Genomic DNA, 27238 nt, shown 5'->3' with positions numbered 1-27238 from the left:
AGGGAACGAAGTTTGACTGTATTTCTTCTGGTGAAGGAAATCGTTCAAGTATCCTAGACACATTTAAGCACATAAATCTAATACAGTTGCATTAAGTTCACTAACTGTGTTAGTCAGTTCATAAATACGCACTCTCAGTTTTGTGAAATCCTTTGTTTTATAGAATAAGGAATTTGGGAGTAGCTCAAAATAGGTTAGCATTGTAAAGTATTTTGGCATTTATAAGCTGTCATGTTAAAGAAGACCGTCTCCTAAGATCCATTTGAAATTTCCTGCATATGAAAACATAAACCTTATTGTATTCTACATGTTTTATGACACCAAATTTTAAGCAGAAAAAAGAAAAGATTACCTTTTGAATCATACACAAAAATTGCAAAGTTAACAAACTACGGATGTTGTTTTTCAACAAGTTTCATTCAGTGAGACGGTCTTTTTTTAACATGCCAAAGCACATTATATTGCATTATGCAGAATAATTTCTGTCTTAAAATACTTTGATTCTTACATCTTCGTATCTAGAGAGAAATTTCTGTCTTTCTATGTCTTGTCTTACTTTATTATGTTTTAGATTTGAGCAAACTCTCATACGACCAGAAAGCACAGAAAACTTATTATCGCCACCTAACCAGCCTGGCTCAAATAACAGGTGCTTCTTTCTTTTTTTCTTACCTGCTCCATGAGTATTCTTCAACAGGAAATGCTTAACCCTTATCATGCTGGACACAACTAACTCTGCTGTTGCGAAGTGTTGATCACGATAAGCTTGCACATCCATGCAGTCTGATCAAGATCTGCACTGTTTGCCATACAGTCAGTATCTTTTTGGTGTGCATCCCTTTTAACAGTTAATGGTACTGTCCAAATTGAAAGATGGAAAAGTTCATTATAGAAATTTAGCAGGGTAAGGGTTAATAATAAGAAGTATGTTCATACAACAGCATGCCTTCAGATGACTGTGGTCTAAACTACATGGTTATTGTCAGAATGTTGAAATGTTCACAGTTTCAACGAATTTGCATTCTCATGCATTCTCTAAGGTGGATAACACAATACCATAAAAACTCGAATATATCATACTAGCATGTATATTACGCACCCCCGATCTTGTATCAAAATCTTGGGAAAAATGCTTACATTGGATTATATCATGCACTGAAAAATCAGTCGAAAACGTTGTTTACAAAGTCGAAATCGGCCATTAGCGGCATGCGTAAAAACGATTTCTCGTGAAAATCGCAATTGTTGCATAATCGATTACAGACAACAGTGACAATAACTTACAGACAAATTCTTTCTAAAGTATGCTGTCAACACCTAAGTACACTTTAACAGACGTGCGAACAAACATCTCATAATTATGGGCACATCAAATGAGAAAATCGCGGCTAATTACTGTGTTTGTTTAACAATGTACGAGCTGCTGTATTGATCAGTAATAATTTGCAGGAAATAAAGAAATAACAAACGATCTGTTTTAATTGCAATTTATTTCAGCGTCCTTGAAAGATAATGATTTTAATGATCAAACACCTACAACCCAGAACCACGAAATTTTGTATTTTGCCTAATTATTAAACTGACACATTATCCGGTGCTCTGGATATGTACGATACTTATTAATTAAATTTACAAATATAAAAAAGTTAAACTCAAAAATAAAATCAACTTTACCATATATCATCAGAGGTTCTGTTCCGTACGTGTTTTTAGACCCGCCCAATAAAAAGCTCTTCAAGAGGAGGTTAAAAAAGCACGGCCCAAAATGTAAACACATGACAGTTGACAAAATTGTCCGATTTTCGCCGATATTTTCGTGTTTTCAAGCTGGGAAAAAATGTTTGAAGCTCTACCTTGGTATATTAAGCATCCCTTAGAAAAAATGAAAAAAAAATTGTTAAAAAAAAACTGCGTCATATTTTCGAGTTTTTACGGTAAAAGGAAGGAAAATGGATTTAACTGATTACTCAAAAATTTACGGACTAACAGTTTACAGCTCCTAAAACAAGCTTTTATATTAGATTAAATGACCTTTTGCTCTTTATAATTATCAACTGCATAAATATGTCATTGGTCTGTTGGACAAAAAAATCTATTATCTCCCTTTATCTGATGCATGTGATTCCTGTGACTACTAATTCTACTGGAAGATGCTTAGAGCCGGATTTAAAAATGCCCTTGTGGTAAAGGTTACTATAAAAATGTATGATACACACTCCTGTATGATACATACACTTTATTGAAGCAAAATACATCTTTGGCCATTCTTCAAAAACAAGAACAAAACTTACATTTTCTGGTGATAAATTTTCCTCCTTAACCAGGAGCATCAGGTGGCTTGCTATACTATTGAGTAATTTTAAATAAAATTGTAGAGAACCAATCTCTAGGGGTGTTTTGTCAAAGATAATTTTACTTTGCAACTGGTGTTATAATTGTTTGTTTAGTTTTAAAATAAAATTAGAGAGAATAGCAGCAGACAGTTAGGAAATTAGTGGATAATTATTATAAACTGAAGTTTTCAGGCTGTCTAAACCAGCGATTAACCCCCTACCCTTCCACAACTGAGGGTAGTCCCTTTCGTAAACTAAAGCATATGTAAACAATTGCTTGCACAACTAACCATTAAGATGCTTAAATAAGGTATAACTCACACTCAACAGTAATACTCCCATTCCAGCCATTTCACAAAGAATATTCTTGTGACCTTTTACAGCAACGTCATTTTGAAGAGTTATAGATGATAAGGTATTAACCTTTAGCCTGCTGTCGGCAAGTTGTTCTGCCTTTGCGTCTAATGCAAACCAAGATCAGCCTGCATATCTGTGCAGGCTGATCATGGTCTTTGTCAATGTTCAGTCAGTAAATTTTCATTGAACACCCCTTCAAATAATAAATGGTACTGCCCAAATTGAATGATGGACCAGTCCATTTTAGATATTTAGCAAGGTAAAGTTTGCTCGCCAGAATTGCAGCGCGTAAGCTTGCTGGGAGACTAAGATTACTTACCCCTTAAAGATTTATCATAGAAACTGTACTTGGGACGTAGAATTTTTCATAAAAGAAAGCTATTCATTTGGCTTGCACATGATTAATGCTTCTAACATGCAATCCTACAGCAATATTAGAGGCAGAAAGTCGCAGATATGACCTAAGATGTGTTGGCGTGATTTGAAACCCAACAAAACAAAGGCAACAGCTTCCTTTCTGCAATTTCATTGATTAGAAGTCGAGTTCTAGGACTTTACTGATGTTAAGCATCTCGGCTTTAAAAAGATGAAACATTTTGAGAAAAAAATAGTGAGAAGAGTAAGATCTGACTTAATGGGGCAGACACGATTACAATCGGATTATTATGATTTTTATACACCCGTCTCTGAAAGAGTGGATGTATCATATGAACACCTGTGGCGGGCGGCGGCGGGCAGCGTCCAAAGCATGTCCGCTCTCTAAATCAAACAGTTTTCATCAGATCTTCACCAAACTTGCTGACAATGTTTGTGGGCATAATATCTCGGCCAAGTTTGATAACCAGCCAAATCGCCCTAGGCACTCTTGTATTATGGCCCTTGAATTACTCGAAAAACAACAAATTTAGCCTTGTCCGCTCTCCAATTCGAACAGTTTTCATCAGATCTTCACCAAACTTGCTGACAATGTTTGTGGGCATAATATCCCTGCCAAGTTCGATAACCAGCCAAATCGCCCCAGGCACTCCTGGATTATGGCCCTTGAATTATTTGAAAAACAGTGAATTTAGCCTTGTCCACTAAGTCCAACAGTTTTCATCTGATCTTCACCAAACTTGCTGACAATGTTTATGGGCATAATATCTCGGCTAAGTTCGATAACTAGCCAAATTGCCCCAGACATTCTTGTATTATGGCCCTTGAATTTCTCGAAAAACTGCAAATTTAACCTTGTCCGCTCTCTAACTCAAACAGTTTTCATCAGATCTTCACCAGACTTGCTGACAATGTTTGTAGGCATAATATCTCAACCAAGTTCGATAACCAGCCAAATCGCCCGAGACACTCTTGGATTATGCCCCTTGAATTAGGCCAAGTTTTATGACGGATGTATTTTGTGACAGTCTTGGACTCTTGATTTAACTTATGAAAAAGTTACATGATTATCAAAATTCATTAAACTGTATTATTTAGTTGGTATTTTATAGCTATGATACAAAAAAAGGCTAATTTCCTTGCATCATAATATATTGTATGACTAACAATTTTTAGAGATTTTTTCTGTATTCAACACACAATGCATGTATTTCTTTTATTAAAAAAAACACAAATCCACTTCATTTTATTTTTAACTTGTATTATAAGGTATACTAGACCCAGATTTCATATTTGAAAACATGAACAAATACTGTTTGTAGTTTATGTAAACATAAAATTAACAAGTGCTATGCATTAGGTTATTGCTGTATACGTGTGGCCAAACACGGTATAAATTTGTACTACCGCTAAAAATTGGGAATTTTTACACAATTGACTGTAACTGCATGACATTTAATTATGAATAGAGCTCTACATACGCAGTTAATTTATATATTTAGTAAAGTTTAATATATTTGATGAGGATTTTCTATATTTGAAGTGAATATCTAAATATAAAGTCTTTTAGTGAAAGGTAGCCATTGGATATCTTTAAAAATTACTAATAAGTCTTAACTTAACCATTATCGTGATGGGCACGATTGATTCTGCGTTTGCGGTCAGTGTAGATCATGATCAGCCTGCCACATCTTTGCTGTCTGATCATGGTCTGCACTAACCTATACACCTTACACATGTTTGTTACAATAGCTGAATGACCTCTCTTCAATTAAAATGATATTGAAACAGCAATGTCTTAAAATTCAACACGCTTCATCCACCAATACAACTTAATGAATTGCCTTTTGAATTTGCGTGTACTCAGTGTTTACAAGAATTATGTTAATTAAAGAATTGTATACAAATCTGAATAATAGACATGATATGAGCTGCACCATGAGAAAACCAACATAGTGCATTTGCAACCAGCATGAATCCAGACCAGCCAGCGCATCCGCACAGTCTTGTCAGGATTTATGCTGTTTGCTAACAGTTCCCATAATTCCAATAGGCTTTGAAAGTGAACAGCATGGATCCTGACCAGACTGTGCAGATGCACAGGCTAGTAGATCCATGCTAGTCACAAATGCACTATGTTGGTTTTCTCATGGTGTGGCTCATATATTGAATATAAAAAATTGTAATAAATTTTTGCATTGCTCCCATATATAACAACAAATAATTTATGCATGTTTCAGCTCTGAGCCCGGCTCCCCGAATGCTCCCATTGTCACCCCTGCAAGACCCTTTCATTTTACTACTACTGGAGAAAAACCAAAACCCCTTTCACCCGCTGACAAAAGTAAGTCAAACTGCATGTGTTATTTGGTAAGTTATTTCTGTGTAGGAATTATATAGGGTACTATTTTTTTATACAGTATTACTTCTAATTGTCTATTTCATGGTTTCGGTAAGAGATCGGGTGATACAAGGGTTGATCCAAAAGTTATGTCATTGGAGGCATAATGTGAAAAGAAAAAAAAAATGTGACAAAAATTCATATGCATGTACCTTGATCTGTTTGCAATATTTTCTGGAAAAAAATGAAAATATGATGACAATATTTACTTGTGTAGTCAGGATTGAATGATCATTGATAACACAACAACAAATAATTTCACCACAGATGCAGTGACATTACTTCTAGATCAACCCTTTATATTATGCTGACTACTGATTGGTAAATAATATTTTCACGTCTTTCAAAAGTAAAAACAAAATCAAATTCAGCAGTAAGGCATTGTGGCTTATCATAAAAAAAAAACACAAAGTTTTGAAATACCTGAAAATTAAGTCGGCATTAAAATATTGATTTGAATTTCAGTGATGATTGATGCTTCAAAAAGAGGCGACTTACGGAAGCTGGCGGAACTGCATGAAGCTGGTGCTGATCTTCTGTGCACTGATCAGTATGGTATGACAGCATTACATCATGCTGCAAGATTTGGTCACAAAGAAATTGTCAGATACCTTGTAAAAAATGGTAAGTTTGTCTATGAGGTTAAATTAGAGTATGAGGTTGAAAAAAAAAAAGACAAACTATGTTTGTCCATGAGGTTAAAGTTAGGGTTAGTGTGAGGTTTGATAGCCATAAACATGATGTTGGAAAAAGGTCAAGTGTGAGTTTGGATAATCATAAACTTAAGTTTGTCCAGGTTGAAGTTAGGTAGTTTGAGGTTGAAGTTAGGTAATAATATTTGAGGTTGAAGGCATATGAGGTTGGATAATCATAAACTTTAGTTTGTCCATGAGGTTGAAGTTAGGTAGTTTGAGGTTGAAGTTACGTAATAATATTTGAGGTTGAAGGCATATGAGGTTGGATAATCATAAACTAATTTAAATCTCTATCTCCTATTCCTGTGATTTGTTCTATGTTGCATGAAATGGTTACGAGGAAATAATCATGTTCTTTGTAAAGAATTAATTTGTTCAAGTGGGAGGAAAAAGTAGGTCACTAGGTTGTGGTGGGTCTTTAAACTGAACTATACTACATAAGATACTGAATGGACTTCCTAATCCCGGAACATCAGAAATTAAAGGTCCAACTTTTTACAACTGCCACATGCTATCTAAATATGGTTGTTTTGAAGGTTAATCAAATCTGTTAGAAGATCTAACAGATCCTCCGTGTTTTTCATCTTTGATTTACAGTTACTGACATTTAGTAAAAGTGCTTCCTGGTTTTTCTGTAACAATGAAACAAATCTTCTTTAATGTAATTTTCCTGAAATGCGAGACTGTTAGAGAAGATTTTAGCAGTAATTAAGGCTGCTCTATGATATATTAAAATGAAAATTATCTGACATTTTATTCGAAAAATTTAGGTCATGAAGAAACAATTTTAAGATCAGTTTCAGGGAATAATTCCTGTCTAAATCCTCAGAGTAATTAAAGTTTTTAGAATGGTATAGGGGCTTCCATGTCAGAATGGTAAAAGCTCCTGACTTGGGTTTGGATCTTCTGCCCATTCCTACAGTGGGTTTGTATTTAACCTGGCTAAGGGTGTAGAATTCTTTTATGTGAGGAAGCCATCCAGCTGCTTTGTGGAAGGTCTGTGGTTCTACCCGTGTCTAAAATAATTCTTTGAAGGTCACCATAGGTCTACTTCAAGCATGGGTCTACCTCCACCATGAAAAGCTGGAAAGTCACCATGTGATTAACCCTTACCCTGCTAAATTTCTATAATAAACTTGTCCATCTTTCAATTTGGACTGTAACATTATAACTGTTAAAAGGGGTGTTTTACCAAAATGATACTGACTGAATAGCGAACAGTGCAGATCTTGATCAGACTGCATGGATGTGCAAGCTGATCATGATCTACACTGGTCGCAAAGGCAGAATTGATCATGTCCAGCATGATAAGGGTTAATTGATGTGACATTAAGCTAGGCAAAAATAGCAAAGGGAAAAAAGAACAATTTAAAACAGAAATTCACTTGACACTGGACTGTGTAGCTTAAAACCTTGTTTTGCTATTAAAAAGACAGAGGAGGACTTTCATAATGGATGATATTAGATTGGAAGGTTTTCCTCTTGCTCCATTGGAATCCTATCAGGATCACTTGAGTGTTAAAGAATTGTTCACCACTTGTTGTTGGACAGAATAAAGCTATTCTGGTAAAGCTCTTCATTAGACAGCCTATAGTGTAGGTATTTGTTCCAAGATGTTTCATTAATTTCAGAATTTGTAAAAGTAATATTGTTTGAACCTTCTACCGAAATTGGAAATAATTATTTTAAACAAACAACTCATTTCATAAAGATTTAGTGTTTTGAGGCAAGAAATGGTTAATTAATTGCAACACAATTTTCTCTTCTTGAATCATAACTCTAAAAATACAAATGTTTTTCTGTTTTCCCATTAGATTCTATTTTGACAAGATATAAAATTTCTGTAAAAAATAAATTTCTAATAAAAGTTTGAGCAAAGAGAACAGCATTTTATTATATTTGACTTTAAATTTTCTCTGTCATAATTATTGAACATAAAAACATCTGGGATGAGAATATTTTAAGATTAGACATGAATATGGGAATAATATGACATTGTAACAGAACAAAAGATTTGGGTCCAAATGCAATATTTAACCTTTAGCCTGCTGGCGGCAAGTAATTATGCATTTGCGGCCAGTGCAAACCAAGAAACATGGACATGCAGGCTGATCTTGGTCTGCACTGGTCGCAAAGGCAATATCACTTGCCGCCAGCATGCTAAAGGTTAAAAGTCCCTTGAAAAATTAAGTTAAACGTGAAATAAACAAACAGTTAAATTTTGCTAGTATAGCCATAGTTCGTGGACAATTTCTGTAAGAAGTTTTATGACATTATTTTGTATCTTTTCTGATGTCATTTGATATCGAGTTAGATAACGTTACAAAACCTTGACATTAACCTAGATGTTATACACACCTATTTGATTGACGTCTTTCTTTGTAACTGGAATAAAAGACATAATCAGACAAGAACATAAATTTATAGAAATATTATCAGCTGTGATTTAACTAAAATTTCAGACATTATACATACCAGTGGTTTCGTTACTATGGCAACAATGCATTATTTTCTTACGAAAACTGATAACATTTTTGTCAATTTTCTTGAAATAATCTAGGAGATTTAAAGGTCCATTACTAAGGGAAAGTGAGTTGGCAATTTTTTTCATAGCCAGTGCATAGACTTCTGCAAGACACTAAATAATGAAGATTGGCAGGTCAAAATTTACAGAAGGTCTTTGGAACTCAAAGAAATGTATGTGTATTATGTTGAAATTTCAATGAATCGACAGAATGACCCCCCAGGTCTTTTTAACTTTCTTCATACTTCATAGAAAAATAATTGTACATATACTGCGATTTATTCCGAATTTTTACATACCAACTTTCATTTTCCAATAAAATGAAATAGTTTCTGCGCTTTTTAAAAGAAATTAAAATGTTCACTTTCCTTAGTATTGGACCTTTAAGGTTTTTGTTCAGTACAGATTTATATTTATACCATATACAGTCTATTAGCATGTATGAAAGTTAACAATCAGTAATTCAAATTTGTTTAAGACTTGTATGCCTGTCTGCAGTACAACTCTGCCATTTTAAGACAGATATGTGGTGGTAACATGGTTCAATTTTAAGGCAGATTTGTGTTGTAACAAAAGTGTCCTTTAAAGGCAGATTTGTGTGGCAAAGGCAGATTTGTGTGGCAACATAGTGCCATTTTAAGGCAGATTTGCCTGGTAAATTGTGTTTTTAAAGCAGATTTTTTTGGTAACATAGTTTCCTTTTAAGGAAGATTCGTGTGTTGTGGTAAGGTAGTGGCCTTTTAAGGCAGTTTCAGAGATATTAACTAGCTATTTTTATTTAGGGGCCCAGACTGTCAAAAAAAAATGTTTAAAATTAGGTATATGGGCATTTTCTCCAACAATTTAGGGGCCCAGTCCAAAATCTAGGGGCTATGGGCTACTGGGCCCCTGCTAATGTATATCCCTGAGTTTTGTGTGGTAAGATAGTGCCATTTTAAGGCAGATTTTTGTGGTAATATAGTGTCCTTTTAAGGAAGATTTGTGTAGTGTGGTAAGGTAGTGGCCTTTTAAGGCAGAATTGTGTAGTAACATATTGCCCTTTTAAGGCAGAATTGTATAGTAACATATTGTCCTTTTAAGGCTGAATTGTGTAGTAACATATTGTCCTTTTAAGGCAGAATTGTGTAGTAACATAGTGCCATTTTAAGACAGATTTGTGTGGTAACATAGTGTCATTTTAGGACAGATTTTGTGCTAACATTATTTCATTTTAAGGCAGAATTGTGTGGTAATCTAGTGTCATTTTAAGGCAGATTTGTATGGTTACATAAGTGTTTAAGGCAGATTTGTGTGGTAACGTAGTTCCCTTTTAAGGCAGATTTCTGTGGTAGCATAGTGTCCCTTTAAGACAGACTTGTGTGGTAACATAGTGTCCTTTTAAGACAGTTTTTGTGGTAATGTAGTGTACTTTTAAGACAGATATGCATGGTAACATAATAGTCTTTTAAGACAGATTTGTGTGGTAACATAGTGTCCTTTCAAGAGAGTTTTTTATGGTAATGTAGTGTTCTTTTAAGGTAGATTCTCATGGTAACATAGTATCATTTTAAGGCAGATTTTTGTGGTAACATAGTATTATTTTAAGGCAGATATGTGTGGTAACTTAGTGTGATTGTAAGGCAGATTTGTGTGGTAACATGGTGTCCTTTTCAGACAGATTTGGGTGGTGACGTAGTGTTTGGTTGATACAGTGATGATACTTACTTACATAGTGTAGTCTGATCAAATAAGAGTACATGCTGTCTACACAAACAAACAAATTTAAAGTCAAATTTATGTTACCATGACAAAGAATGGTATTTTGCAACAATTATGAGCTATGTTTGCTAAGTTAATGTACAAAAAATGCCTTTAACACAATTATAAACATCCATTTATATGATGAAAATTTGACTATTAATTCTCAGTTCTGATATTTAGCCCAAGAACAATGGAATTCTGCAATGGTTGCAGTTTTCTGTCATGGCCGTTTTCTGGAAAAGTCCTAACTAAAAAGGCGATTTTTCTTGGTAAAATATTTTCAAAGTTCATGCATATTATAGTTTTTTAGCTCACCTATGACAAGGTGAGCTTTTGTGATCGCGCGGTGTCCGTCGTCCATCCGTGCGTGCGTCCGTCGTAAACTTTTGCTTGTGACCACTCTAGAGGTCTGATTTTTCATGGGATCTTTATGAAAGTTGGTCAGAATGTTCATCTTGATGATATCTAGGTCAAGTTCCAAACTGGGTCACGTGCCTTCAAAAACTAGGCCAGTAGGTCTAAAAATAGAAAAACCTTGTGACCTCTCTAGAGGCCATATATTTCACAAGATCATCATGAAAATTGGTCAGAATGTTCACCTTGATGATATCTAGGTCAAGTTCGAAACTGGGTCATGTGCCATCAAAAACTAGGTCAGTAGGTCTAAAAATAGAAAAACCTTGTGACCTCTCTAGAGGCCATATATTTCACAAGATCTTCATGAAAATTGGTCAGAATGTTCATCTTGATGATATCTAGATCAAGTTCGAAACTGGGTCACTTGCCATCAAAAACTAGGTCAGTAGGTCAAATAATAGAAAAACCTTGTGACCTCTCTAAAGGTCACATTTTTCATGGGATCTGTATGAAAATTGGTGTGAATGTTCATCTTGATGATATCTAGGTCTAGTTCAAAACTGGGTCATGTGCGGTCAAAAACTAGGTCAGTAGGTCTAAAAATAGAAAAACCTTGTGACCTCTCTAGAGGCCATATATTTCATGAGATCTTCATGAAAATTGGTCAGAATGTTCACCTTGATGATATCTAGGTCAAGTTCGAAAGTGGGTCACGTGACCTCAAAAACTAGGTCAGTAGGTCAAATAATAGAAAAACCTTGTGACCTCTCTACAGGCCATACTTTTCATGGGATCTGTATGAAAGTTGGTCTGAATATTGATCTTGATGATATCTAGGTCAGTTTCGAAAGTGGGTCACGTGCCGTCAAAAACTAGGTCAGTAGGTCAAATAATAGAAAAACCTTGTGACCTCTCTAAAGGCCATATTTTTCATGGGATCTGTATGAAAGTTGGTCTGAATGTTCATCTTGATGATATCTAGGTCAAGTTCGAAACAGGGTCATGTGCGGTCAAAAACTAGGTCAGTAGGTCTAAAAATAGAAAAACCTTGTGACCTCTCTAGAGGCCATACTTGTGAATGGATCTCCATAAAAATTGGTCAGAATGTTCACCTTGATGATATCTAGGTCAAGTTTGAAACTGGGTCACGTGCATTAAAAAACTAGGTCAGTAGGTCAAATAATAAAAAAAACGTTGTGACCTCTCTAGAGGCCATACTTTTCATGGGATCTGTTTGAAAGTTGGTCTGAATGTTCATCTTGATGATATCTAGGTCAAGTTTTAAACTGGGTCAACTGCGGTCAAAAACTAGGTCAGTAGGTCTAAAATTAGAAAGATCTTTTGACCTCTCTAGAGGCTATATTTTTCAATGGATCTTCATGAAAATTGATCTGAATGTTCACTTTGATGATATCTAAGTCAGTTTCGAAACTGGGTCACGTGCGGTCAAAAACTAGGCCAGAAGGTATAAAAATAGAAAAACCTTGTGACCTCTCTAGAGGCCATATTTTTCATGAGATCTTCATGAAAATTAGTGAGAATGTTCACCTTGATGATATCTAGGTAAAGTTCAAAACAGGGTCACGTACCTTTGAAAACTAGGTCAGTAGGTCAAATAATAGAAAAACCTTGTGACCTCTCTAGAGACCATATTTTTCAGTGGATCTTCATGAAAATTGGTCAGAATTTTTATCTTGATAATATCTAGATCAAGGTCAAAACTGGGTCACATGAGCTCAAAAACTAAGTCACTATGTCAAATAATAGAAAAAAACGACGTCATACTCAAAACTGGGTCATGTGGGAAGAGGTGAGCGATTCAGGACCATCATGGTCCTCTTGTTTTTAAGTCTGATGAAGCCTCTCTTAAATGGAATTTAACATTTTAACTCATGCTTGCAAATACTCTTTTTAAGTTTAAGCATTATAAGCATTATAATCCTGTTACCATGGCAACAGTGCAAATTTTCCCTAAAACCTAATCTGACATTTTCAAGAAATAAATTTATGACAGTCATAAATTCTTTACACCATAAAATATTAAAATATTGTACTTATTGCCCAGTTTTGACAGCAAATTATTTTCTCAGATGTTTGCCGTTTTCTGTATAATAACTCTTTTATTAGGAATTAGATAACAACAACATTGTTCCGGTTGGTTGTGATTCGTGGATAAAGAAATTAAACAATAGCGTCTTTAGCTTTATGAAGCCTTACTTCAACAGCAATTTTGAGAGCAGAACCTAGTGCTCAACCAATTGAGCAGTATAATTCTGTTATCATAATTCTGTTGTCATGACCAAGGGTTGGGCAGAGCCGGTGCTGCCCCTTACACCCAAAATCTGGTGAGCATACACTTTAGATATCCTAAAATTGAGATATCAGTCATTTTAGTCCAAATTTTCAGCTCGCTTCACTTTACAAAACTTTCTGCTTTATGTCAATACTATAATCAACTTGGTCAGATTGCACCATTTAAGATAAACTTACCAAACATTTTCCATGGTGGCATGCCCTAGACACCCCCCCCCCCCCCACCCCCTCACAAACCCCTAAACCATAAACTAGATCCACTCCTTACAGAAATGAATATAATTTTCACTTAAAAATTGATACATTCATTTCAGAATTTATGACGAAAATGACAAAATACTTGCGCATCATGTATATATTTTACACAAATAATTTTGACAGTATAAATGTTTTTAATTAAGATAAGAGTAAGAAATGTTTTTCTCACACACAATTTACAGGATTAGAAAAAAATCATTTGAATGTTATATGAAGAAACAAACTTTAATTATTTTCTTTACAAAATACTGGTACATTTATGAGAAAAAGCAATTTTGCGATGTGCCAATTAAATTAACGTAGTATTGCATGCCTGCATGTTTGAACAGTTCAAAATAATTATAAGGTTCAGTTTTGTAGAACAAAAATATTACAGTTAAAACACAGTTATCATTGGAATGAAACACACTTTTCAACAAGTATTTCTCACAATATACTAAGTTCTACTTCTTTCTTCACACACTTTTGCAGTTTTAATCAAGATAATTAGCTTTTTCAAGTCATTAGGGCAGGAAATTTTACCTTTTTAGCTCATCTGATTTTTTGAGAAAAAAAGATGAGTTATTGTCATCACTTGAGCGGTTGTCGGCGTCAGCGTTGCCTGGTTAAGTTTTATTTTTAGGTCAGCTTTTCTCCTAAACTATCAAAGCTATTGCTTTGAAACTTGGAACTTGTTCACCATCATAAGTTGACCCTGTATAGCAAGAAACATAACTCCATCTTGCTTTTTGCAAGATTTATGGCCCCTTTTGTACTTAAAAAATATCAGATTTCTTGGTTAAGTTTTCTGTTTAGGTCAACTTTTCTCCTAAACTATCAAAGCTATTGCTTTGAAACTTGGAATACTTGTTCACCACACCCGTTAACCGGTTGCGAGCAAAACAGTTCGTGGCGGACAAAACAGTTCTCCGATATTTTTGCCGGCATCTATAATGGGGTAAGTATTTTCGATCCTAGAATCGGTTGGTGCAAAATATGTTAAAGATCTTTATTTCTATAAAAAGTAGCATGAACAAAGAACATGCCATATATTTCCCGTTTAAAAGTAACGTATATTGAGTAAGTTATGGCCAGTTAAAAGTGTGATCTTGTTAAAAAATTCGAAAATGAAAGTTTATTGTGATATATTTAATTCACATTTCAACTTACAGCTATACTATTAATGTCAACCTTTAAAATAATGTTTGCTCTGAGTATTGTCCAACTTTTAACCGACAAAACGCAATATTCAATGAGTTATAGACATTCAAACATGATATGGTTGAAAAAATGTGTGGCGGCATTGCACAGTTCAAAATTATTTGTGTGGCGAGACAGAGCAGTCTCGTGTCTTTTGTGATTTTAGTTTAATAAATAGTATAAGTAGTGATATCAAGCTCGTTACTCATTGTAAGCTGACAAAAGAAATCGGTACTAGCTCAGCAATGTCTCAGTGAATGAAAATTTAGACAAACGTAAACCTTGGATTTAGTACCGACATTTGCATAGTTTTAATAGCCACGGTACCGGTAAAGCAACGTGCATTGTGTCTGTTTAAGGATTGATTATTTCTAATGTTTAAATAGTACAGCGGAGATAACATTATGCATTTCTTATGCATACACTGATGTAAAATACGCGTATATTCATTATATACATCGCCAGTCCATAGTTGCTACTATTTTACAAGTATATTTTGAAATAAAGGATAATTTTTGGATTTCATGTAATGCCATGCCGGTCAGTAGCATACATTTACGGAATAAATAGGGCTTGTTAGTTAATAATCATTACTATTTGCCCGAGGTCTGAATGCAACCAATCTATAAATAGTTTATAACATGAGATCTGAAATAGATTTTCAAGTTTTGTTAAATACTGAACACTTCTTGTTTATTGTTGGTTCAGGGTTTAGTGTCGTTTCTTGTAGTATTTCAGTTATATAACGGCGAGCTTAATTTGTGGTTCTACCCTGTTCTCAGCCAAAAAACCTGTCAACTTCTCCCCACGAATCGCAGTGGGAGGAAGAAAGGTTTTAGTAACATTGTCTTCTTTCAAATAGTCACAGAGGACGCAAGTGCCGTCCGGGGACTTGAACTCGAACTCACACTCGTTATGTATAGCTCTCCCTAATGATTTAAGTGAGTGGTCTTTGTTCGAACTATGGATTGGCTTATATAAGGATTCTTATAATTTAATTAGTTTAAACATCCAATAAGCTGCCAAATATTTCCATTTTTTATCACTTATTGGATTAATATGCCAGGTTACAGAGTTCCTAGTGAGTCAGCAAAGACACTTATTGATTTCGTTATTGATTAAGCTATTGCTTTCATTTCGGTGCGTCCGTTACTGCAAAATGTAAATTTATTAGATATTCAATAAATGATCTGCAGTTGTCAGAATATAAATATTACTTTTTAATAGTTACATGCTCGATATCACTATTTAGGCACTATTTATTTAACTAAAATAAAAAGATACACAGGACTGCTCTGTCTCGCCACACAAATAATTTTGAACTGTGCAATGCCGCAACACTTTTTTTAGACCATGTCGTATTTGAATGTCTATAACTCGTTGAATATTCCGCTTTGTCGGTTAAAAGTTGGACAATATTCAGAGCAAACATTATTTTAAAGGTTGACGTTAATACTATGGCCATATGTTGAAAATTGAATTAAATATATTGCGATAAACTTTTGTTTTCGTATTTTTTCAACAAAATCACACTTTTAACTGGCCATAACTTACTCAATATACGTTAGTTTTAAACGGGAAACACATGGCATGTCCTTTGTTCATGCTACTTTTTATAGAAAATAAGATCTTTAACATATCTTGCACTAACCGATTCTTGGATCGAAAATACTTACCCCAATATAGATGCCGGCAAAAATTGAGAACTGTTTTGTCCGCCACGAACTGTTTTGCTCACAACCGGTTAACGGGTGTGTTCACCATCATAAGCAGACCCTGTACATCAAGAAACATAACTCCATCTTGCTTTTTGCAAGATTTATTGCCCCTTTTGGACTTAGAAAATCAGTTTTCCTGGTTAAGTTTTATGTTTAGGTCAGCTTTTATCCTAAACCATCAAAGCTATTGCTTTAAAACTTGCAACACTTGTTCACCATCATAAGTTGACCCTGTACAGCAAGAAACATAACTCCATCCTGCTTTTTGCAAGATTTATGGCCCCTTTTGGACTTAGAAAATATCAGATTTCTTGGTTAAGTTTTATGTTTAGGTCAACTTTTTCTCTTAAACTATCAAAGCTATTGCTTTGAAACTTGCAACACTTGTTGACCATCATAAGCTGACCCTGTACAGCAAGCAACATAACTCCATCCTGCTTTTTGCAATAATTATTGCCCCTTTTGGACTTAGAAAATCATTTTCTTGGTTGAGTATTATGTTTAAGTCAACTTTTCTCATAAACTATCAAAGCTATTGCTTTAAAACTTGCAACAGTTTTTCACCATCATAAGTGGACACTGAACATCAAGAAACATAACTCTATCCTGCTTTTTGCAAGAATGATGGCCCTTTTTAGACTTAGAAAATCATGGGTAGGACAATATTTCTATTACACAAAAAAAATCAGATGAGCGTCAGCACCCGCAAGGCGGTGCTCTTGTTTTACAATATGGATCTACTTACATGTATCAATACCAGATATTGTTGCACTCTATTCCATTGGGCGATATTTACATGTGGATGATCAGCAGAACATACCAGGTTTGTTCAACATGTAAAAAGAGTTTTCATTTCCATCCACATATTCATAAAGTAATATAGGATCACAGGAAATTATTTCAACATTCTGCAAAACAAAAATAGAACAACGTTAGCACTTGGTTACTGAAAATAAGTTACTAAAAATAAGTATAAGGTTACAGAACACAAGACTGAAATGCATCTTCTAAAAATAAAAGCGACTTTGTGTAAGCTAAATGGAAGCAAGACTGAAAATGTCTATTCATCCATCTTATAATTTTTGACCATGAAAATGCAGCCTTTAAGTTATACAAGAGATGGTATTTTTACGTACAGAAGCTCACTTAGAAATTAATTGCATACCAGTTTGATTAAGTGAAAGGAACTTTCCATCAGTTCAAAAACAGTTCTTGAAAATGCTAGAAAACACCATATTTGTCCTAAAATATGCACTTGTCTTAATTTACTTAGCCTGTACTTCCTTAAGCTTTGTTCAGATATGGTCCTGTGTTACTGCACTCAGGGATCGCACAGGGGTCAGTTTACTCAGAGGACTTAAGGCCACTATGACCCTCATGTACTTATTGTGACAATTTTGTTTTCTATTTCAGCACCTCCTGTGATATTAGATATGGTGGACTATGAAAAGTAAGTTGATTTACATATCTTTTTCCTATTTCTTGTATGATTGATTAATTTAAAGTCCCAGTATTAGGAAGTACAGATCACTTCAAAAGGTGTTTTTGTACCCCCCGACAACAAAGTTGTAAGGGGGGGTATACTGGTTTCAGGTTGTCTGTCTGTCTGTCCGTCTGTCCGTAGACGCAATCTTGTGCGCACCATCTCTCCTTATCCCCTTGACAGAATTTAATGAAACTTCACACAAGTGATCAGTACCAACAGTAGTTGTGCATGGGGCATGTTAGGTTCTTTTAGAAAAAAAATTGCAGAGTTATGGGACTTTGTTTTTTTGTTACTATACTATATACATAGACACAATCTTGTGTACACCATCTCTCCTCATCCCCTTGACACAATTTAATGAAACTTCACACAAGTGATCAGTACCAACAGAAGTTGTGCATGGGGTATGTTAGGTTCTTTTAGAAAAAAAATTTGCAGAGTTATGGGACTTTGTTTTTTTGTTACTATACTATATACATAGACACAATCTTGTGCGCTCCATCTCTCCTCATCCCCTTGACACAGTTTAATGAAACTTCACACAAGTGATCAGTAACAACAGTAGTTGTGCATGGGGCATGTTAGGTTCTTTCAGAAAAAAAATTTGCAGAGTTATGGGACTTTGTTTTTTTGTTACTAAACTATATACATAGACACAATCTTGTGCGCACCATCTCTCCTCATCCCCTTGACACAATTTAATGAAACTTCACACAAGTGATCAGTAACAACAGTAGTTGTGCATGGGGCATGTTAGGTTCTTTCAGCGACAAAAATTGCAGAGTTATGGGACTTTGTTTCTTGTTAACATACTATGTACATACAGTCTGCATATGCAATCTTGTGCGTGCCTAATCTACCAAACCCTTACACACAATTTAATGAAACTTCACACAAGTGATCAGTACCAACCCTAGTTGTGCATGGTGCATGTTACATCCTTTTAGGTAAATATTCTGCAGAGTTATGGAACTTTGTTTTTTGTTACTATACTGTATACATACAGTCTATATACATACAGTCCACATAATTATGCAATCTTGTGTGCGTCAAATTGCAATGTACTGTGTCAGTGCATGCGGGGGGTACATTCATCACCTTTAGTGATAGTTCTAGTTTTTAGCCCACCATCATCAGATGGTGGGCTATTAAAATCACTCTGCGTCCGTGGTCCGTCCGTCCGTCATTCCGTCCGTCCGTCCGTCCGTCCGTCCGTCAACAATTTCTCGTTATCGCATCTCCTCAGAAACTACTGGGGGGATTTTGACCAAACTTTGTCAGAATGATGTATTGGTACCCTAGTTGTGTCCCCCTGAAAATCAGACTGGTTCAAGAATTTATGAGTGAGTTATGGCCCTTTGTTTATTTCTATATTTTACATATATTTATATAGGGAAAAGCTTTGAAAACCTTCTTGTCCAAAACCACAGAGCCTAGGGCTTTGATATTTGGTATGAAGCATCATCTAGTGGTCCTCTACCAAGATGATTCAAATTATTTCTCTAGGGTCAAATATGGCCCCGCCCTGGGGGTCACATGGTTTATATAGACTTATATAGGGAAAAACTTTGAATAACCTCTTGTCCAAAACCACAGGGCCTAGGGCTTTGATATTTTGTATGTGACATCATCTAGTGGTCTTCAACTAAGATTGTTCAAATTATACCCCTAGGGTCAAATATGGCCCCGCCCTGGGGGTCATATGATTTACATAGACTTATATAAGGAAAAACTTTGAAAATCTTCTTGTCCAAACCACAAAGCCTAGGGCTTTGATACTTGTAACGTAGCATCATCTAGTGGTTCTCTACCAAGTTTGTTCAAATTATCCCCCTAGGGTCAAAAATGGCCCCGCCCCGGTGGTCACATGGTTCATATAGACTTATATAGGGAAAAGCTTTTAAAATGTTCTTGTCAATAACTACAACATTCAAATTTGGACCACATGTATATTTTTGAGTGGCAAGATGAACCTTGACATGAGTTGACCTTGATTTTGACCTAGTGACCTACTTTCACATTTCTCTAGCTACAGCCTTCAAATTTGGACCACGTGTATATTTTTGAGTGGCAAGATGAACCTTGACATGAGTTGACCTTGATTTTGACCTAGTGACCTACTTTCACATTTCTGTAGCTACAGCCTTCAAATTTGGACCACATGCATAGTTTTGTGCACTGGAAAAAACTTTGACTTTGATTTTGACCTAGTGACCTACTTTCACATTTTTGAAGGTACAGGCGTCAAATTTGGACCATATGCATAGTTCCGTGTTTCAAAATGAAATTTGACATTGATATTGACCTAGTGACCTACTTTCACATTTCTCAAGCTACAGCCTTCAAATTTGGACCACATGCATAGTTTTGTGTACCGAAAAAAACTTTGACCATTACATTGACCTAGTGACCTACTTTCACATTTTTAAGGTACAGGCTTCAAATTTGGACCACATGCATAGTTTTGTATTCCGAAATAAAATTTGACCTTGATTTTGACCTAGTGACCTACTTTTACATTTCTTAAGCTATAGCCTTCAAATTTGGACCACATGCATAGTTTTGTGTACCGAAATGAAACTTTGACCTTTACATTGACCTAGTGACCTATTTTCACATTTTTGAAAGTACAGGCTTCAGATTTGGACCACATGCGTAGTTTTGTATTCTGAAATAGAATTTGACCTTGATTTTGACCTAGTGACCTACTTTTACATTCCTCAAGCTACAGCCTTCAAATTTGGACCACTTGCACAGTTTTGTGTACCGAAATGAACTTTGACCTTAAGATTGACCTAGTGACCTACTTTCACATTTCTGTAGCTACAGGCTTCAAATTTAGACCACATGCATAGGATTGTGTACCGAAACAAACTTTGACCTTGACATTGACCTAGTGACCTACTTTCACATTTCTCAAGCTACAGCTTTCGAATTTGGACCACATGCGCAGTGTTGTGTATGGAAATGAAACTTGACCTTGAGCTAGTCAGTAAGTCTTGAAATTTGGAACACTCAAAAATGGCACATTGGTGGGCGCCAAGATCACTCTGTGATCTCTTGTTTAATGATTTGATGTGTTCCTTTATAGAACTGGCTTTATTTACAATTGTAGAAACACAAGAAATTTTCTTGAATTTTCAGGGGAATTCTACACTTTCTAGTTTGCAGTGACAAATGTCACAAAAGCTATTGCTATGACGTTTGTTTGTATGTATTACTAAGTTTATTGTCGCCATCAGTAACCCATATCGTGGCCTCAATGCGAAACTGGTCTATCTGCTTCTATTTCTATATATACATAGACTAGTTTCGCGTTGAGGCCACGATATAGGTATTAACTCGTATTACGTGTCTTGCAGGTGTATTACTCCAGTGATAGCTCTAGTTTCCTCAGATATGCCGGGCTGTTCCACTATTCAACATCAACATAGTTGAAGATGTAGTCTCTTCTAACAGCTTGTTATATGCAGTTACCAACTAAAGAAGGCACTTTATAAATGAAAAAAAATATATATTTGTAACATAAATCTGGAGGCATACTCTTAAAGGAAGGAAACAGCCTCTTTTTTGTGGCTTTTTAACCTAATTCAACTTTTGAGGTAAATTATATTTCAGAGGTCAGACAGCATTACACAAAGCTGCATGGTATCAACGAAGAACTATATGTTGTGTACTCGTGGAGGCACGGGCTTGTCTCACCAGGAAAGATAACCAAGGAAACACGCCAAGAATGCAGGCCTTGCGGGCAGACGACAGAGAATTAGCCGCATATTTAGAAAGTAAGTTGGAATTTCAGCTTTTTTGTATTGTCAGATTTGTTTTCTCGGTTTTAACAGAAGTGCTAACAGAGTGTAGGAGGAAATGATGACATGATCATCTTTATTAATGACATCATCATTATCTGTGTGTGTACCATGTGATCTGTTGGAATATGGGTGGATGGGGGAATTTCATTTAAGTTGGTTTCAAGGAATTTGAAAATTCATAGTTTGTTTCAAAAATTGGGTTTTCAAGTAAACTATTATAGATCTGAAAACAACAACAAACAGACCGGCAAGATTCAGTGCCATTATTCAATATAGTTATGAAATAACTGGAGTTAAATTATATCACTGTGGAATCATTTATATTCATGGCAGACCAATTTTCGCAGTTGAGAGAATCCACAGATTTAAATCTCAATGTAGATATAAACTGCTAATTTGTTTTATGTTCAACTTGAAATCCATGAATTCACATTCCTACAGAAAAGCCATTTGGTCTTAACCGTGAAATACATGCCCATAAATGATTTCACAGAATACATCATAAAACAAATCTGCGTGAGTAAGGCTCAGAAACATTAAAGTTTATAATGATACTGTGGAATCATTAATATTCGTGGGGGGCTAATTTTCGTGGTTGAGTCAATCCACGAAATTTAATCCCAACGAACAAGTAAAATTCCCATTCATTTTATGTTCAAAAGTTGAAATCCACGAATTCATATCCCCACGAAATTGCCGTTTTGACCAAAACCACGAAATTTCATGCCCAAATTAAATTAAATGATTTTACAGTATTGGTTAGAAAATTAAACTTGACAAAATAATTTTAAAAGACTTATGATTCTGGGAGGGAAATTGAGATAGAACTGTATAAGTTTTGACTGCCGATTTAAGAATGACTTTTCAAAGAAAGTTTCTGTCTGATGCTGAGAGTTTTGACTTCAGATTGATTGAAATACAGTCTGTTGAGAAAAGGTTCTGTTGTAATTAACCAGTCTAATGTTTTCAGAATATGAACAGTTATGGATAGGTGCCTCCGAAAAACAAGACTCATCTATAGCGTAATGTCTTGAAATTTCTTATACATGCAAACTGCACAAAATTAGGACGCTTAATATTGCACTATGTACTTAATCAGATGGTTTAATGTACCTGATACCCTGTTTTAAATGCCAACTGTATTGCCACCTGTTCTGGACAACGATGTTATTTTTCAGCAAACTTTGGATTCAAAGACAAAAAGAAAAAAACAGAAAAAAACAACAAAGAAAAGCACAACACCACATGGTTTTGTTAAAAAAATTTAAATCTTTCTCTAGAAAACTCATGTAAGCTGTGCTAATTTCCATTTCATACTAGCAGATGACTTTTTTTTAGCTCACCTGTCACAAAGTGACAAGGTGAGCTTTTGCGATCGCGCAGCGTCCGTCGTCCGTGTGTGCGTGCGTGCCTGTGTGCGTCAGTCCGTAAACTTTTGCTTGTGACCACTCTAGAGGTCACATTTTTTGTGGGATCTTTATGAAAGTTGGTCAGAATGTTCATTTTGATGATATCTAGGTCAAGTTCGAAACTGGGTCACGTGCCTTCAAAAACTAGGTCAGTAGGTCTAAAAATAGAAAAACCTTGTGACCTCTCTAGAGGCCATAGATTTCACAAGATCTTCATGAAAATTGGTCAGAATGTTCACCTTGATGATATCTAGGTCAAGTTCGAAACTGGGTCACGTGCTGACAAAAACTAGGTCATTAGGTCTAAAAATAGAAAAACCTTGTGACCTCTCTAGAGGCCATAGATTTCACAAGATCTTCATGAAAATTGGTCAGAACGTTCACCTTGATGATATCTAGGTCAAGTTCGAAACTGGGTCACGTGCCGTCAAAAATTAGGTCAGTAGGTCAAATTATAGAAAAACCTTGTGACCTCTCTAAAGGCCATATTTTTCATGGGATCTGTATGAAAGTTAGTCTGAATGTTCATCTTGATGATATCTAGGTCAAGTTCGAAACTGGGTCACGTGCAATCAAAAACTAGGTCAGTAGGTCTAAAAATAGAAAAACCTTGTGACCTCTCTAGAGGCCATATATTTCATGAGATCTTCATGAAAATTGGTCAGAATGTTTACCTTGATGATATCTAGGTCAAGTTCGAAAGTGGGTCACGTGCCCTCAAAAACTAGGTCAGTAGGTCAAATAATAGAAAAACCTTGTGACCTCTCTAGAGGCCATATTTTTCATGAGATCTTCATGAAAATTGGTCAGAATGTTCACCTTGATGATATCTAGGTCAAGTTCGAAAGTGGGTCACGTGCCCTCAAAAACTAGGTCAGTAGGTCAAATAATAGAAAAACCTTGTGACCTCTCTAGAGGCCATATTTTTCATGGGATCTGTATGAAAGTTGGTCTGAATGTTCATCTTGATGATATTTAGGTCAAGTTTGAAAGTGGGTCACGTGCCGTCAAAAAACTAGGTCAGTAGGTCAAATAATAGAAAAACCTTGTGACCTCTCTAAAGGCCATATTTTTCATGGGATCTGTATGAAAGTTGGTCTGAATGTTCATCTTGATGATATCTAGGTCAAGTTTGAAACAAGGTCATGTGCGGTCAAAAACTAGGTCAGTAGGTCTAAAAATAGAAAAACCTTGTGACCTCTCTAGAGGCCATATTTTTCATGAGATCTTCATGAAAATTAGTGAGAATGTTCACCTTGATGATATTTAGATAAATTTTAAAACAGGGTCACGTACCTTCGAAAACTAGGTCAGTAGGTCAAATAATAGAAAAACCTTGTGACCTCTCTAGAGACCATATTTTTCAATGGATCTTCATGAAAATTGGTCAGAATTTTTATCTTGATAATATCTAGGTCAAGTTCAAAACTGGGTCACATGAGCTCAAAAACTAGGTCACTATGTTAATTAATAGAAAAAAACGACGTCATACTCAAAACTGGGTCATGTGGGAAGAGGTGAGCGATTCAGGACCATCATGGTCCTCTTGTTTACTTTAATTTATTTAAAATGCTTGCAGCTTTTTAGCTAACCTGAGCAAATCTCAGGGAGAGCCATTATGATCGCCCCGAGTGTCCGTCAACTGTTTGTCCTTAAACTTCTTCAGACAACTTCTCATGAACTGTCTGATGGATCTTCACCAAACTTAGTCTGTAGCTATTCTTTTAGTGCACCTCAATATTTTTCAAATGGGTCAGTTTGGCCACTCTTGAAGGAGCTAAAAATAGAATTTATTTAAATGTCTTATCAATCAGGTGAGGGTATTTGGCCTGCTAAGGCCTCTTGTGTTATTGGAGCTCATTGTTGCCTGTTAAAATTGTATGGTATGTTTGACTGCTCACTTCAAAAAGTGATTCTCAAATTGCATTTCACCTATTGTTTATTCTATGTCACAAACAACTAACCAGTCTGTCTAATTAACTTTGATATAACAATTTACTGTGCAAAATCTTTTTTTTTTAGTTTTGTCTAAAATGCCTTATTCGTGCAGACATTAATTCTTGGAATATATATTATTATTTGTTGTCCAGAACGCTTTTTTAACAGTCCTAGTTTTCTACAATACATGCATTGCAGTAACTGTAGATAGGTCTCATAACTGCTTCATTCCACATTTATTGCTTGCCAAATACAAATCTGGAGAGGGAGCCTCCATGGCCGTGTGGTTAAGGTCACTAACTTCAAATCACTTGCCCCTCATCAATGTAGGTTCAAGCCGCACTCGAGGCATTGAATTTTATTCATGTGAGGAAGCCATCCAGCTGGCTTACGGAAGGTCGGTGGTTCTACCCAGGTGCCCGCTCAGGATGAAATACTGCATGGAGGGTCACCTCGGGTCTTCTTCCACCATCAAAGCTGGGAAGTTGCCATATGACCAATAACTGTGTTGGTGCAATGTTAAACTCAACCAAAAAAAACAACAGGAGATGTAAATTGTCTGGGTTTTTCGATTTTCAGATAATACTTCCTTTATGAATGTCTGTAATTTCCCATGCAGAGTTATCCTTCTTCATGTCACCAATTTCCCATGCAGAGTTATCCTTCTTCATGTCACCAATTTCCCATACAGAGTTATCCTTCTTCATGTCACCAATTTCCCATACAGAGTTGTTTTTCTTCATGTCACCAATTTCCCATACAGAGTTGTTGTACTTTATGTCACCAATTTCCCATACAGAGTTATCCATCTTCATGTCACCAATTTCCCATACAGAGTTGTTGTTCTTTCTGTCACCAATTTCCCATACAGAGTTGTTTTTCTTCATGTCCCCAATTTCCCATACAGAGTTGTTGTTCTTTATGTCACCAATTTCCCATACAGAGTTGTTTTTCTTCATGTCACCAATTTCCCATACAGAGTTGTTGTTCTTTATGTCACCAATTTACCATACAGAGTTGTCGTTCTTCATGTCACCAATTTCCCATACAGAGTTGTTGTTCTTTATGTCACCAATTTACCATACAGAGTTGTCGTTCTTCATGTCACCAATTTCCCATACAGAGTTGTTGTTTTTCATGTCACCAGTTCCTTTACAGAATTGTTGTTCTTTATGTCACCAGTTTCCTATTTAGGGTTGTTGTTCTTTATGTCACTAATTTCTCACACAGAGTTGTTGTTATTCATGTCTCCAATTTCCCATACAGAGTTGATTCTTCATTTCATAAATTTCCCATACAGAGTTGTAGTTCTTCATGTCACCAATTTTTCATACAGGGTGGTTGTTCTCCATGTACAGAATTGTCGATTTGTGTCACCAATTTCCCATACAGAATGGACATTCTTTGTCACTGAAATCCTATACAGAGTTGCTGTTCTTCATGTCACCAATATCCTATGTAGGATTATTGTTCTTCATGTCACAAATGTTGTTGTCATATCGGCAGTTTCCTAAACAGAGTTGTTGTTCTTCGTGTCACCAATTCCTATTTCCACCCATTTTAAAATTTCATAGTCTCGGAGTAATACGATTTCACATATGTATAATTGACACCATTGCGTGTTGTCTAAAAATCTGACAAAATTATATACCTCACCGACCTGTAGTAAATAAGAATTTTTTATGTATTATCAATCTTTCTGAAAATTAAGCATTTGTTTTTGTTATTTTGTGTTCCTTACTGGCATCTTACCTTCAAAGTTGGACTATCCACTTTCTTTACCAGCAACCTGTGAATTTATTTAGATCTGCTTCCTTTATCTTGCACCAAGACAGTCAAAGAATCAACACTTGCTGCAAACTATCACCACAGTTTATTTTGTTTTCTTTCAATGTCTGCCGTTTATGGTAGAACCTTCAGCTGTTCTGCTGCAGCTAGGTTTACTAGTGGACAAGAGATAAAAGTGTGGGCCAGAAGGACATTACTCTTTTGCCACTTTCAACAGTGGAACAAGGTTAAAAAAATTAGATTTGAAGACCAGTCTCAAAACTCTGGCTTCTGATTGGTTATTTCTGACTACCATCTTGAAATTGACCAATGACAAACTTGCATACCTGGATTGGTCTCCAGCCTTGAATCCTAATCTAGCAAGGAATGGCTTTAAACAGCATATAAGCACGACTTCCTCCCATAAGCTCTACTGTCTTAATTCCACAGCAACTAACAAGTATAGAAGACATAAAGTGAAATTAATATGTATTTTATGTATTTAGTATTTGTGAGTAGTTAGATATATAAGTATCTTAGAGCAGTCTTATAGAAAAATAGTCCTTAAAAGTTAATGAA

The 27238-nt window shown here is 35.5% G+C and overlaps 1 protein-coding gene across 1 annotated transcript in view; it reads left to right on the top strand.

Moving 5' to 3' along the window:
• The window catches only part of LOC123551381 (diacylglycerol kinase zeta-like), a 183638-nt gene that overhangs the window by 144723 nt on the left and 11677 nt on the right, over positions 1-27238 (top strand). Inside the window, exons 24-28 of the mRNA XM_053542118.1 lie at positions 572-649; positions 5306-5409; positions 5932-6090; positions 17664-17700; positions 21355-21518. Of these exons, the coding sequence (XP_053398093.1) occupies positions 572-649; positions 5306-5409; positions 5932-6090; positions 17664-17700; positions 21355-21518 (542 nt within the window). The remainder of the gene's footprint in view (positions 1-571; positions 650-5305; positions 5410-5931; positions 6091-17663; positions 17701-21354; positions 21519-27238) is intronic.

This window comes from Mercenaria mercenaria, chromosome 4 (assembly GCF_021730395.1).
Source record: "Mercenaria mercenaria strain notata chromosome 4, MADL_Memer_1, whole genome shotgun sequence".
NCBI lineage: Eukaryota > Metazoa > Mollusca > Bivalvia > Venerida > Veneridae > Mercenaria > Mercenaria mercenaria.
This window is presented reverse-complemented; position numbering and strand designations above follow the sequence as displayed.